The sequence below is a fragment of the Nestor notabilis genome, unplaced genomic scaffold (genome assembly GCF_000696875.1).
Source record: "Nestor notabilis isolate BGI_N333 unplaced genomic scaffold, ASM69687v1 scaffold10963, whole genome shotgun sequence".
NCBI lineage: Eukaryota > Metazoa > Chordata > Aves > Psittaciformes > Psittacidae > Nestor > Nestor notabilis.
In genome coordinates this window covers 21,073-36,255 of record NW_009923346.1, presented here as the reverse complement: position 1 = coordinate 36,255, position 15,183 = coordinate 21,073, and the positions used below count along the sequence as shown (strand labels likewise).

General features: G+C 43.6%; 1 protein-coding gene across 1 annotated transcript; it reads left to right on the top strand.

The window, feature by feature from the left end:
- Positions 1–3: 3 nt before the first annotated feature.
- On the top strand, positions 4–12,979 carry QTRTD1 (queuine tRNA-ribosyltransferase domain containing 1; the record flags this gene model as incomplete). The annotated part of the gene is made up of 8 exons (XM_010012092.1): positions 4–35; positions 606–661; positions 3,089–3,165; positions 6,164–6,373; positions 7,419–7,618; positions 9,986–10,137; positions 11,632–11,746; positions 12,718–12,979. Coding segments are annotated over 8 exons (1,104 nt in total), but the record flags the coding sequence as incomplete, so codon positions are not given.
- Between the last annotated feature and the right edge of the window lie 2,204 nt (positions 12,980–15,183).

Sequence of the window (15,183 nt, the reverse complement as noted above, 5' to 3'; positions counted from 1 at the left end):
GTCCCCGCCGTGGCGCAGCTCAGCCTGCCTGCCCTGTGAGTACCGCGGTCCTGTCTGCGGGGCGCAGCGAGCCCATGCCACGCTGCCGGGAGCGGGCGGGATTGCTTCCCCGGGTGCAAGGCAAAATGCCGGAGTTGGTTGGTCCTTTGTTGCTTGCCCGTCGGAGAGAGGTACAGTGATTTAGGGATGTAGAGGGCTGAGGGAACTCGGGGGGGAGGGCTAGTCTGGAGGAGCCTCAGGCGGGAGCTTACCACTCTCTACAACTGTCTGAAAAAAGAATGGAGTGAGGTTAGTAGTGCTACCCAGAAAGTCACAGTGTGATTTCATGCTTTCCAGCAAATCATTGGTCACTGGTCAGTGCGGGTAAAAGCTCTGCCTTCTGCCCCAGAATTATGAGTGCCCTGGTTTGTAAGATGTGATTCTTGAGCTCTGGCATTTAGTTCTGTCTGTCCCTGCTTTGTTGCTTGATAGCTGGATGACAACTGTCAGTGCCTGAACTAATCCAAGTTCACACAACACATAACTATGGGAAGCAGGAGCCTTAGTGATGAAACCACTGATCTTTCTTGTTTGCTTAGTTAATGTGTTTCTCTGTCTGGATGCAGGGCAGAAATTCATGAGGTCCTGGAAGAATATAAAGAAGGAGCTGCAAAATTTATAGGTAAAATGTGTGTATTTGCTTGTATGTCTGGAGAGATAATGGAGGTGGATCTCACTGGTGAATTTTTAGGCAGAATAGTAGGCATAGGCTTTCTGTGTTTTGGCATTTTCTCTCAAAGTGGCACTAAGGAAGACTTGAAATAGTATGTTCTTGCTAGTATGACCACAAATGCTTCAAACTACAAAAATATGAGTTTCACTTTATTTATCTTTTCTTTCTGTACCCAGATCTCTCCTTGGGAGCTTCAGCACTGACTAGGGTGGGCTTAGCCCGGAAGTTGAGACTAGACCTGAGAGAGGTTTTACTGTAGCCCCAGGTCATGGCTGCACATGAATCTTGCCATGTGCAATTTCTGACCTCTTTTGAGGAGAACTGGAAATTCTTATGAGAATGGTCTCCCCCATGGAGCTGTTCAAATACACTTCTTGAGAATATCTGTCTGCTCAAGCTGGCTTTTTTGATTCTCATGAAATATTTGTTTTCATCTAAAGATTTCCAATAGGAAATCTTCATCCAGAATGAAGAAAGCACCCCACATCAAATCAGTTTCAGCTGGTGGACGCTTCTGCCTCTGAGCTATTCCTGTTCTGAGAAGATGTTAGGGTAAGGACCCGTGCTGGAATTGCAGAAGCTCTGAGGAGCTAAAGAAGCAGGTGGAGAAGCTCATTTTTCCCCTGTTCTTTGTTCCTGTCCATTTAGCAGTCACACTGTGCTTGCTCCCTGTATTCTCCTTTCATTTTTCCACATTAAAGAGTCAGTTTTAAGAATAAACTCAATTTTAGTTAGTCAGATCTAAGACAGTCAACACTGCCATAGCCCTCAGCTACTCCACCAAGCCCTAAGCCTTTGGGATCTTCATTCTCTGCACTCCATTCCTGGAGCAGTTCCTGAATTAAATCTTTATCTTAACATCTCAGTGACAAGAAGTGAGTAAAGCAGCAATTCTCGCTTTTGTGACTGTCCTGGGTTTTTCCTGTGGTGGTTGTAACCACGCACATTATGCAACAAAGATCGCTGTTATCAGGCTGCTGTAGCAAAGGAGCCTGAATGCACAGTGAACGCAAGGTTAGCATCTTGTTGTAAGTATCTGTACCATAGCCTGTATTTATGTCTGGGGAGGTAGCTCAGGGAACTGGAAGATAATCAACCAAGTCAAGAAATTTCTCTGGGTGCTTTGGTTGTCTGCATGTCTCAGGCTGCACTGGGTAAACACCGTCAAAGTGATGGTGTGTCTTTAATTTCTGTAATTTGTAGTCAGTTCTTTGTGTATGGAATCTAGCAGACTTTGCAAGAAAAAACATTGCGTTGCTAATGCTGAGGTATTCTTCTGAATGTTTTGTGTCCATTGCACGTACATTCTGAATGTGTAAAATAATGTGAATTATTATAATTTTAAAAAACGATAGGACAAGGAGTCGTGGGTTCAAACTTAAACAGGGGAAGTTCAGGTTGGATATAAGGAAGAAGTTCTTTGCTGTGAGGGTGCTGAGGCACTGGCACAGGTTGCCCAAAGAAGTGGTAAATGCTCCATCCCTGGCAGTGTTCAAGGCCAGGCTGGACAGAGACTTGGGCAACATTGTCTAGTGTGAGGCGATTGGTACTACATGATCTTAAGGTCCTTTCCAACCCAAACCGTTCTATGATTTTTGTCCTATATACAGACACCAAACTTCCCCCCTCCCACACCCCCCCCCCCGCTTTTAAAGCACATCAAAGTTTTGGACATGCATTGCAGTACATGAGTGAAGTTACGGCTTCCTAAAGGAAGTTTGTTTGCTCCCAACTTTCACTGCTTAAACTTTGACTGCTTTGGGACAACTTACTGCTTCAAGAAAAATTAAAAACCACTTTATGTGAAACTTCTTGGAGGCTTCACCAATTTCTGTGACTATCTGCGAAGAGAAAACTGTATGTCATTGAAACATGCTGTCTAGCTTCATGGCATTTGAAGCCTTCAAAGTGGCAGGGATGGTAAACTTGTAATTTGTGTAGCTGATCTGCTGTCTCGCTGTACGTTGTCATTCATTAAAAGTTCTAGGCTGGGGATTGTTGCTCACTTTAGATTGTGTCAGATGTCTCCAGTGTATCAGTTGAGTGGTCAAGCAAGTCAGCTGTTTGGTCTGGCAAATTTTAATAGCAGGAGTATTAATCAAGAAGAAATACAAAGAAGGAGCTATGTAGGTTGCAGAGCCAAAGGGTATTATTTGATGGTTTGTCCCGATGCTGCACTCGCCTCCCTGCAGCTAGTAAAGCTGGGGAAAAAGTCTGCCGCCTTTGGTGCTGAGAGGTCTAATGGACACTATTTGCTTTGTCAGAATGGATGTACTTATGTGTGTGAGAATACCGTTCCCCTTTTGCAAATTTACACACCATTAGCTTTGTTTTGGTTCACGAAACTCTTCTCTGTATCTGTTGCTTTGTTTCCAGGTATGCCAAACAAGGTGCTGTACTGCTCCCTTCATGACCCGGTCACTCCCTGTCCATCTGGCTACAACACTAACAAGGTATAGTAACCGTAAAGAATTGAAAGTTCCCAAAAGAAAGCTGTCAGTCCTCCTCTTGGCTGTGTGGGTCTACTTAGCCACAAGATTTTTTTTTATGCTTTATATAAATACTTGCACAAAGAGGGACATCATTACGTGTTCATACCACCAGCTAAATAAAGCTGGACATTTTCTTGACAGCAGGTTCCCTGAACAGTTCCTGCACAGTTAAGTGGCAATTCAGATAGAAAGGAGAGCTCTGGACTCCCATAGTCTTGTGATTAATATGGTAGTGAAAAAAAACCCATGTATTTTAGCTTATATGTTGTACAAGCTTATGACAGTGCCACCAATAAGCAATAAACCTGAGCCTCTGTGTGTATTTACAGTCTGCTACAGGCCCACAAAGGGGATGATCTTAGCATTTTTGTGGGAAGGTGGCTCAGCAGTCCAGGAGTGCATAGTGCTGTGGATGTTTACCCATTCCATCCCACAGACATGCATGTTCCCTGTGCAGTCCACATGCTGCCTGCTGCCTACAAGAGCTTTGTTTTGGAGGGGTGACTCCTGGCACCTGCGCAGTGCCAAGGCCAATTTGGGTGCCATCACATTGGGTGAAACGTCACTGAACAACAGAGGGTAATGACTGTCATCCAGTTGCCAGTGTATGCTCTTTCTGTTGGGAACCAGGCTGAGAACTGTCTCTCTGCAGGGGAGGAATCGCCTGAAGCTTGTCTCACTGTTGTGCAGCTGTGAGGTGATGGCAGCATTGTAAGCCTGGAGGTTGCAGGTTTGATTGGGTTTTTTATTTTGAAGCTGGTAAAGATTTTTGTCACGTTGTTGCAAGGCATTCAGTAGCTAGATTTACACTGACAAGTGCTGCTGAAAGCTTTTCGAAAGTGGTGGGACAGAAAGCTTTGGATTCTGTGCCAGAATGCCTGGCACAAGCTGGATTTAAATAATCAGAGGGTAATGCTCAGTTCTCTTAAGTCACACGGCTATTTTATTTATGAAAGCAGCTGTTTTCCTCTGGAGAGCAGAGTGAAGGTAAGTAGACTTGATTACAATTCTGTGCCCTTTGGCTCAAACAGTTTTGGTCTGCCTTCACCAGCTGTTCCTCGATGCACTCACATAGGAGACAGCAGGTAGTAACTGGCCAACATGCTGCTGCAGAACAATGTAGAGCTGCTGCATTCCAGTTATTCTGCAGGTGGTAAATTTGGGATCTCCCTCCCTTGGAGTTTTTAAATGCGAAATTTCTCAAAATGTTGGAAGACTTCTGCCTGTTTCTTTGTTACTCAAATTTTGTGAAATTGGCTGATGAGGCCAGAAGTAATCAGGAGAGATGGATGGATGGATGAATGGTTGGACAGCAGATATGTTGTGCAACTCGTTTGTTTTTTTGTTGTTTTGTTTTTTTTTTTTTTGTGGAGACCAATGAATGAGATTTTTTTTGCTCATATTTTTTTGCATCAGCTTATCAAATTCAATTTGCTTATTAGTATGCATGAGAAATGCATTGCTCAATCTGTCTGGTATAGGCTAGGAGAATGCTTTCTCAAGTCCCAAAAAGCCTCTATAATGCTTCAAGCTATAAGCTGTTTCTGATAGCTGAAAAGCATTCCTCATTTAAAAATGCACTAATGGGTATGAAAAGTACTAACTTCTAAAGGGCTCAAGCACAACACTTAATCTACTTCAGTACTCCTTTAAAATTTGGGAGCAGCAGTGTCACAAGCCTAGCAGTAATACGACAAAAGCAACCATAGAATTATAGCATCATAGAATGGTTCTACAGGGTTGGAAAGGACCTTAAGATCACCTAGTGTTACCCCCCCTGCCATGGGCAAGGGATTCCTCACACTAGACCATGTTGCCCAAGTCTCTGTCCAGCCTGGCCTTGAACACTGCCAGGGATGGAGCATTTACCACTTTTTTGGGCAGCCTGTTCCAGTGCCTCAGCACCCTCACAGTAAAGAACTTCTTCCTTATATCCAACCTGAACTTCCCTTGTTTAAGTTTAAACCCATCACCCCTTGTCCTAGCGCTCTAGTCCCTGATGAAGAGTCCCTCTCCAGCATCCAGGCTGCATTCAAAAGTTAATTCCAGGTTCTGCAGAATAGGATGAAACATGCATAGTTAGAGTGGCTGCAGTAACATTCTATGGCTCTGAATGTTTAGAGAATTGAATGATGCTAGCCCAGAGGTGTTGAGGTAACATAACCTCTCTGTGAAGGTGCTTTTGTCTTGCTTTGAAACCTTTTTGAGTGTAGCATGGAGTAACCACAGATGATGGAGGCCTGTGTGTGCATACAGAGGGGAAGGTGCATGAGGAGACCGAGAAGACTGTGTGGAATCCTAATGAGTACCTACTATTTCTTACCTTGTCTCTGTTTGAAAGCTGTGTGTTTCTTTTGTGCTTGGTATTTCAATCCGTTCTTAACTGGCTGGATTTAGGACCCAAAATAACATTGGATTCTAAGATTGAATTGCCTAACCTTTTGTATTCTTCTCAGTGTGTCTGTGTGGTTGATTTATACATATATATTCACACAGGTGGTACAAAGTCACTGCTCAGAAGAGGAAATATTTTCTTGGTTTTGCATTTTGTACAGAAAACTAGTGAACCGTAATTCCTGTTGTATCCTTTTCTGCTTTTTGTGAGATGACAACATAAGTTTGATGGGAATTAAATATTTTCTTTTTTCTTTTTCCAATTCTGCCACTACTTTGGATGATGATAGGCCATATGCTCTATCTCAGAGACTATGTGGAGAATTACTGTGTTGAGTGTGAGGGTTTCATCAAAGCAGATCCCAGAAATCCCAGTTAAGTCATTTATCTCCTTTCAGTCATTGTGCCAAGTGCAGCTGATTACCTGAGCCATGCTCCTGGAGAACTTGCTTATGAAGTATCATTTCAATATCTGGTGTTTCACCAGACCAGTTCCTTCTCTGCTTTGACACTGAAGATCTGTTAACCTCTGCAACTAACATTCATCCCTATTCTTCCTTGACAGACAGTGTCCCTGTGGGGAAGCTCAGGGCGCATGGAAATCACCGCTTCCAAGTTCATGGATATCCAGCGGGCTATCCAGCCAGACTGGTTCCAGTGTATCTCTGATGGAGACACTATTTCTGGAGAAGCTGGTAGAAAAAGGGCCAAGAAGTCTGTGGATAGGTCACTTTCCTTCCTGGATGCCTGCCTTCAGATGCTAGAAAAATCACCGGTAAGGTCCCCAAAATATGGGGCTGCTTTTTGGTCTGTGCCTTATCCTGGAATAGTCCCAGGATGTGATTTAGTAGGAAATAGTGTCACACAAATGTATCAGAGAATGCCCAGGTGAGAGTCCTGCATGAGGTATAACCAGTAGCACTGTGGAGTTTCCTTCCTTTAATAACTTGCTTTTCCTGCACCAGGATGCCCATAGAATCATAAAATGGTTTGGGTTGGAAAGGACCGTAAGATCATCTAGTTCCAACTCCCTGCCATGGGCAGGAACATCTCACACTAGACTGTGTGTCTCAAGGCTCTGTCCAACCTGGCCTTGAACACTGCCAGGGTTGGATCTGCACTAGTTGAGGAGAGCTATATAATTTTTTCCTGCTTTTGGACCGTAGTGCGTTTCTTTTACTTCCCTTCATGCTATACACAGGGGCAAATCTCATTCAGATGAGAAAACCCGTCTTTTTGCTCTGAAGTTCTCTCAGTTCCAAATGAGGGAGGACTAGCTAAAATTTGCCAGTGCCATTTTTCATATCTTCTAGCAGTTTTGAAATTTCTCTCCCTTCTGGTGAAAGGGAACATACTGAGTCTGTACTACAAAGGAAAATGGGTGACAGGAGCTGATGGTAGTATCCCCTGAAAGGCAGTTTATTGTGAGATCTGGTGTCTGACAGTCAGGACAATGGCACTTGCTTTGTATTCTACGCTGCCACGGGTAATGCTGAGAGGCTATCTCTAAAAAGCCATGTACAAGGATGACCTGTGGTTATTGCCTTCTGTAGAGAGGTGGGAAGAATGGCACCAAAATTCTCAGTGAATTAGTGTCATGTAAGGAGCAGAATCTTGTCTCTGAATCCTGTTTCTACCTTACACTTGGACTTTGCACTGTTATGTGGGGAATAGTCATACATGAGATGAAACACCGTGCTTCTGCCAAGTTTCTGGGAATGTGAGGCTTATGTAGTTGGCATCTGGAGTCTGGGCTGTGAGATGTCTTGTGTGTCCTTGGCAGAGCACGCTCTAACACTTGTAGCTTTCTCCTGGGCCAGGAACTACAAAGAAGTGTAATGTTTGGGGCAATTGAAGGTGGAGATATCTTGGAAGAGAGGCTCCGATCAGCCAGGGAGACTGCCAAGCGACCTGTGGGTGGCTTTCTGCTAGATGGCTTCCAGGGTTGTGCCATGGCCAAGGAGACCAAGTTGAAACTGATAGCTTCTGTCACAGCAGAGTTGCCAGAGGATAAACCAAGGTAAGTTGTATGGGCAACATCCCAAGAAGTCCATCCATCCTATTATGAGGAGCATATACAGGCTGCTGTGCAGTATCACTGGATGGTACTGCTCTCTGTATGTGCCAGGCTGCATAAATTCTACCACTGTCAGGCTGCAGTCTTCAACCCCTGTTTCAATTTTTGGCTGCAACTGGCACCAAGCTGTGCTCACACTGTGGGTTTTGGGTTTGAGTATTCCCCACGTTTGCAGAATAATCAAGCTATTTAGCTCAAGTCATCTTTACACTTCTGGAGGAATTACGGGTAGGATATATCTGGGCTGCTTGCATTTGGCTTCTGAGGCCATGGTTTACTTGCACTTCAGTTCAAACAAGAACTTTATTATCAATGTATTTTACAGTGACCTTTTCTCAGGAAAATCTCTCATGTTTCCAGTTCTCTCTGGTGTGAACTGGAGGAGAGTAGAGGGCTGCTTACAGAACCAGCCAGTGCTTACACGGTCTTACGGCAGCCAGCTCTGACCTAGTACCTGAGGAACTGAACCTGTGAGTTACCAGAGGTGGTATAGCCTGGCCCAAACCAACTGTATTCTCTGCTTGGACTGGCATAGTGTGGGGATCATTATGTATTCTAAGGTGCTAGTTATGTCCATCAGATCCATGCGAGAGACTGGACAGGAGTGGCAGCTTGCTTGACTCTTAAAAATTACTTAACAGTAATTAAAGACTTCCAGAAAATGTGCTAATATTTGCTAGTGGTTCAGAAGTGGAGGGGTTCCTTAGCATTGGGTTGAGCTTGCTGGCTTTTGCATGGATTGCTCTTATACGAGCAGCTGCAATAGAAGTAGCATGGGTGCTCTTTTAATAGTTTCCTGAACAGAGTGACCCAGGCCCCATTGTCTTTCTGCTGCCTTCTGCATTGCTTTGACCTAAGTGTTCAAAAGGCAATTAAATGCAAAAGCATGTGTCTGGTGTTGCAGCTTGTTCATGCTTAGTGGTGCCCAGGGTTTGAATTTTTCTGACAATTACCAAGGCTTGCTGTGTTGTTGCCATCCTGTCTGGTTTTGCTACTTAAAAGATCCCCTGAGAGCATTAGAGTCCAGTCTGCTCAGCTAACCTCAGTGGCTACCAGTGCATCTGCTTCATCTATCAAATAGTTCGCTTGTCTGGTTAAGACAAGTGTTTCTGACCTCTTTGTAGGAAGAAAGCTGGTTACCCCTAGGGGGTCTTGTAAGCACCTCAAGTGAATTTCAGACAGTCCTGCTCTCCTGAATCACCTTTGCCATTCTGGCTGGAGAAGTTGTTTTGCAGCTGTGTTCTACCCCAAAATGAAATTCTGAAGAAGTATGATTTTTTTCTGTGCCATGAAAGCCTCAAACATAAGATATTCATGCTGTAAACTTCTCTTGTCTGTGCTCACAAATTTAATTGGAGTAGTTAGAAAAGTGATTAAAAATGGCACCTTGTGACTTCATTTATCAGCCCCTGTGTATTTTCCTAATTATCTATTTAGATCATTGCCCTGCATTAGCTTCTACTATTGTCAGCCCAGCCATACACCTGCAGGAGAGCAGGCCCTGCTCTCTTTTCTTCTGTTTCACCCACCCTCGGGTGGGTGAAACAGGGATGCTGCCAGCTAAATTTGGCTAACAGCAGGATCTCTATTACCACTGATGACAGTCCAGCTGGGCTCTTCCTGACTCTTAATGCCATGTCCTAGGGGATGTTACAGCCCAGATTTTTGGACAAATTTGGACAAATCATTTGAGCAGGTAGAGTGTAAAGAGGAGGGAAGAAGAAAGCAAGGAACTTTTCTTTTTCCAATGACATTTGTCATTAGTGCATTCTCCTCCAGGCAGCTCTTCAAGTGCTGTATGATGTGTCTGTCACCTGGAGGACTTGTATCTTTGACCAGCCATCTCCTGCTGTCTCTGCTGCTCTTGTCAAATCTTTTTTAGGCTTTCTACTAAACAGTTACCAAGCAAAGGGGTCTATGTATCTGGAAACTGGTAGTTCCCTGTGGCACAAACATGACTAAGGAAAATATCTGTTCTGTGGCATACATGCTAGGTGAATTTTGAATCTGACTCTGTTTGTGTACGTACTTCAAACATAATGAACACAATGAGGTTTTTCTGCAGTAGATGAGGGATTATTGCTGTCTTCCAAATGGCAGAGAAGACAAGACTGCTATCTTCTGGATAAGTTGGAAGCAGGGAACTGGAAGCACACAGGATTCTGAGTGATGACTGTTGTATACACTTGCCTTCTGGTTAGCAGTTGCAGGGATAAGCTACACGTGCTGCACGTGTGTCTTTTACTTCAGGTACTTGCTTGCTTTCTAGGCAGAATATTCTAGATTTGTTGTTTTGTTTGTCTCTTACAGACTCATCCATGGTGTAGGCAAACCAGATGAGGTGCTTGAGTGCGTCGAAAGGGGTGTGGACATTTTTGAGAGCTTCTTTCCGTTCCAAGTGACAGAGCGAGGCTGTGCCTTGGTTTTCAGTTACGACTGCCATCCAGATCCTGAAGCAGCAGGTAGGCTCCTTGATGGTCATTATGGTTTTTACTGTATCAGCCAGTATTGTGAGAAGCATAATTCGTGCTTTGGTGGAGTCTGTACTTGAGGGGTTTGTTCCTGAAATAAATGCAGTAACTACAGGAAAAACTGGGATTCCACTGTCAAGTGTTGTTTTTGAAAGTGAGATATTTTGGTGTGAAACCTGTTGAGGTAACTTGAAGCCTCCAGCTAGGATCTGAATGTCTGATTAGCCAAAATTATTTCTTAAACATTTACTGAATAGAGGAGTTTTTGTTCTACACCATTGGCAAATGTTCTGTTACCGTTAGCAGTGAAGGCTGGACCTGTTAAGTGGAGATCCAAGATTCTTGATCTCTAGAATTAACTCAGTATGTATCTGTTTAGATGATGTATTTTTTGAAGTCTCTTCTTTCTAGCGGACAAAGTTTGGGATTCCACTTCTCTGGCAGCTTTCCTCTCTGGCCTTACATTCAATAGGTCATATCAAAACAAGAAGGAGTTGTTCTTATCTCATTACCTCACTGTGCTGTGAGATGGGAGCATGTGTATCGCCCATTAAAGCATCTATAAAATGTTTTTCAAGCAGCTGTTTTGGTTTGGCCTATTAAATGCTTTTAATACAGAAAAACATTTTACTTTTTTCCTCCTGGGTAGCACATAGCAGATTTTCATGCCTGGATAATTCAAAACCTGAACAGAATGGAACATCTTGGTTTTTTGTGCTTGCTGCTTTTTTTTTTTAACCCTTCTTTTTGTTTGTTATTCTTTACCTTGTCTCACCTTATTCTTAAATCATAAGAACCTGGGTAAGGACAGAATCTGTTCTGTGTCTGTGTAACACTCAGTGGACATGGATTGTGCAATGTTTCCAGATAACATCTCCTGCTTAAGAACAAACCTAAAAATGCAAACCTACAAAATTAGGGGGTGATTTTTTATTTTTAAAACAGACTGGTGAAAGGCAGATGTGGAATCTACATCTTCTGCATTAGTGCCACCAGCCTCTTTTGATTGCACTTGTTTTCAAGGAAAGGAAAAAAGGACATCTAAATCTCTGAGCCTGATGACAGCATGGAGTGTAGAATGATCGAATGCAGATGAGTTGCCTGTCTACTCTAACAGAATCTCAATTTGTCCACGTGATTGTGTTCTATCCAGCATGCAGTTCAGACTGGAAATATTTTTGACATTTTATTAAGAACGCAGCTCAGTAGAGCAGCAAAAAGTTACACTGATGTTTCAGCTCTAACTCTTCATTAGGCTTAGTAGGTAAGTTTTCACTTGCCTCTTTCTGTTTTAATCATCTAAAACTGTGTTAACTAACCTATGGTAATTAGAGAAAAACAGTTGCTTGCTATAGGAAAGAGGTGGAAACTTGGGGTAGGAGTTTTCATCTGTCAAGAGAGTAGCAGAAACACCTACTTTAAGGTTGCTACCCTTCTTCTGCCCTTGCTGTCCATAAAAGGCTGTTGTCTTTTGGTTTGAAACAGTTTTCGTGCAAAATGGGGCCCAGGACCTGGAGAAGAATGGTGCTGAAGACCAGGATGAAATCCCCAAAGCTGACCCAGAAATGACACCATTTGAGATATTTCTGAAGGACAAAAGGTACGTGAGCTTATGGGGAGGCTTACATACAGCTGTATCACTAAATACGATGCTTTTGTCCTCTCTGTTTGATGGCATGTGGTCAGTAGCTGGATGGGAGACTTCATAAAACATGAAGGTGTTGAAGGCAGTACTTCTGGACACTTGAATGGAGAGTGTTGGACAAGCATTATCGCTTGTAATCAGGCAACAGTGTATGGCTGGAAGCACTGTCTTTTGCTTGACCTAAAGCCAGGGATTTTCTGATCATTTATCCAGCAGATGTACTGTGGTCATAACTATGTTCCATCTGAATGACAGTAGGTTCACAAAGGTTATCTGGGGATTGTTTTGGTCTTCCAAATCTAACATGGGTCATCTTGAGATGCTAGATTTTATATAAACCATGGAGAACCTCCACTTTCTGACTCTGTTTGGGCAGCCGCAGAGCAATTATGCAGTTTGTGGACACTTAAAAAAACTTAGACCAGTGTTACTTTGTGTTCTTCCTTCTCTTTTACACAGCTACCACTAGGCTCAGTAGACAACTGTGTTACTTTACTCAGTCCTCTCTCCGCTTGGAGAATGGTGCATCTCACAGTAGAGGGGAATACTGTTTTGTGAGTAGTAAATCCTGGGTTTTGATAGCTTCTTTGTAAGTAGTGAGTTGTGTCTTGTGCTGCAGCTTTGCTGTCAGGGAAGGCATTAGATAAGGGCTCTCTCTGCTGCTACCTGTGGTGTAGTCAAAAGTCATCCTCTGACTTCGGTGTGTGGCATTTCTGGTTCTTCAGTGAGTTCTGGCATGATACTTGAAGTCCTACATGCCAGTGGAGCTGGTCTTGAATGTCAACACATCTTACAGCACCTGGATTCAGGGCCTCAAGACTTTAAGGCTCAGGTGCCTGCAAAAGGCCGTGTAGTAGCTGAATACTCTTTATTGCTTGAATGGGTCTTCTTTCCTTTGATGTAATCCAACATTGCTTCCTCCTTAGATACCAAGATGATTTTGGTCCTTTGCTGGAAGGATGCACGTGTTACTGTTGTCAGAGGCATACTCGTGCCTATGTCCATCACCTCCTCGTGACCAACGAGCTGTTGGCTGGTGTCCTGCTCATGATGCACAACTTCCAGCACTACTTCACTTTCTTCGGTGCCATACGGGATGCCTTAAGAGACAACAAACTGGATCAGCTAAAAGAGTTTGTCTTCAGGCAGGCACTTCAAAGCCCAGCAAATGTGAAGCCAGGCCAGTGACTTCAGAGAGCATAGAGGAGGATGCAGGCTACATCCTTACCTAGTGGGACTGTGCTAAGTGTGGACTGCCAACAGGGTCACCTGGACCTGTTAGTATTAAAATGCCTGCTTTCCTGGAGGGAACTGAAGGAGATAATTGAAGAAGATCTTTCTTCTGTGGAGAAGGAAGGTCTTACACAAACATCCCTTTCAGTTAATTGGCTTAAGTGTATTCTTGGGGTACAGAAGAGCCTGAATAGCTCACAAGACAGTATGGATAGCTTTGTTTTCAGTTACTTCCTGTTGGCTTTCATGTGGAAGGACAGAATTATTGAACTTGTGACTGAAGAAGCAGCAGGCTGAGAAAGTTGGGGCTGTTCAGGCTGGAGAAGAGAAGCTGTGTGGTGACCTCACAGCAGCCTTCCAGTGTCTGAAAGGGGCCTACAAGGATGCTGGAACATGAGTTCATCAGGGACTATAGTGGTAGAACAAGGGGGAATGGATTTAAGCTTAAAGAAGGGAAATTGAGGTTAGATACAAGGAAGGAATTCTTTACTGTGAGGGTGCTGAGGCACTGGAACTTACTGCCCAAAGAATTGGTAAATGCTCCATCCGTGGCAGTGTTCAGGGCCAGATTGGGAAATGGTCTAGCATGAGGCATCCCTGCCCATGGCAGGGGTTTGGAACTGGATGATCTTAAGGTCCTTTCCAACCCAAACCATTCTATGATTTTGTATCCTTAAAATTAATCCAGCTGCCTGGAGGCTCAGCAGCTGTTTGGGACTCTGATCCAATACCCAATGGACCCTACAGGTAATTATTTTTCTAGAAAATCCTAGTGGTGTGATTGTCCCATCGTGCAGCTCCTTGATGAGACATCCCACTTCAGTTTAACACACTGCTCCTTGTGGCCACTGCCAGCATCTGTGTCCCTGAAAACAACTGACTGGAAGTGCTGCTGTGTTCAGTGGCAGAAGGTACTGACTGTATGTGTACTTCTCTCTCGTGCTGCCTGTGATGCAGGATGTTCTCTGGGCCAGGAGGAGGCCCTCTGCCTTGGTCTAGCCTTAAAAACCCCTGCCTCAGGAATCCCAGCCGGTGACATGAGAGCCAGAAAGAAGAGGAAGTAATCCGTGTCCTCCTGTTGAGGTTTTTTTTTCCACTCTGTACTCTTCCACCTGTATGGACTAATATTTGACTCCTGCCTAGCATGTGGATGGTGATGAACGTACCATTCTTTCCAGCTGTCCTAGCACTGGTCACAGATCAGGCTACGCAAACATCAGGGTGAGATGGAGCTATGGAAGCAATGGATCTCAAGAAAAAGTGTTTAGAAAAGCTCCTTGTTTTAAAATACGACTTTGTTATGACACATTCCTCTCATTCAGGTTTTTTTTTTTATGCCCCAAACTTTGGCATCCTGGATTTATTAATTTTATGTTATGAAGTAACAATAAAATATTTTTATTATTCATTACACTGGCTCCTCAGTGTGTGACAGACGTGGTGTAGAGAGAGCGTGAGTGCAATGCTCAAGAAGATATCTCCTGGAAACGCAACCTATCAGCCTGATGGAGAACCAGAGGCTCATCTTGCGGTAGGATCCTGTCATGAAGCAATAGTACAAATAATTCGCTTCCCAAAAAAATGCCATAATAGGCCTGGAAGTGTGAAAGACTTAGTGTTTAAGTGTTAAAGCATTAAGTACCAGCCTGTCCCTCCCCCCGTAAGAACTCTACTATCTGAATTAAGCTTAAAAAAAAATACTACAGTAAAGTTGCTGTCCTAAAAGCAATTAAAGATTAATCTGCGGTTTGCTCTTCTTCACCATTTCTGTAATACTTTAAAATTTTACTATCTTGCATCTAAAGGTTTAAGGTTTTAATATCTCACATCAGAATGACTTCACCATAGAGTACAAGGAGTTTTTAGCTTCCCTGTCAGCATTCCCTGTGCATCCCTATCTCCTTGGGCAGCTGCACAGTGGTGTTAGAGTCCTTTTTCCCATTCCAGTCGTACCCACTGCATTGCCCTAACTACACTTCTGTTCCACAGGACCCTAAAGAAACGTTGCAGACTTCTTTACTGTTGTCTTTAAACAGAGATTATGGGGAGTAATTCAGATGCAGAAACTACATAAAATCCATGACTAATGTCCTCACTCCAGGAAGTCTCTTATGGTTGCTAATGGTGATGCAGCACTGGGAAATATGGAGATGGTGCCC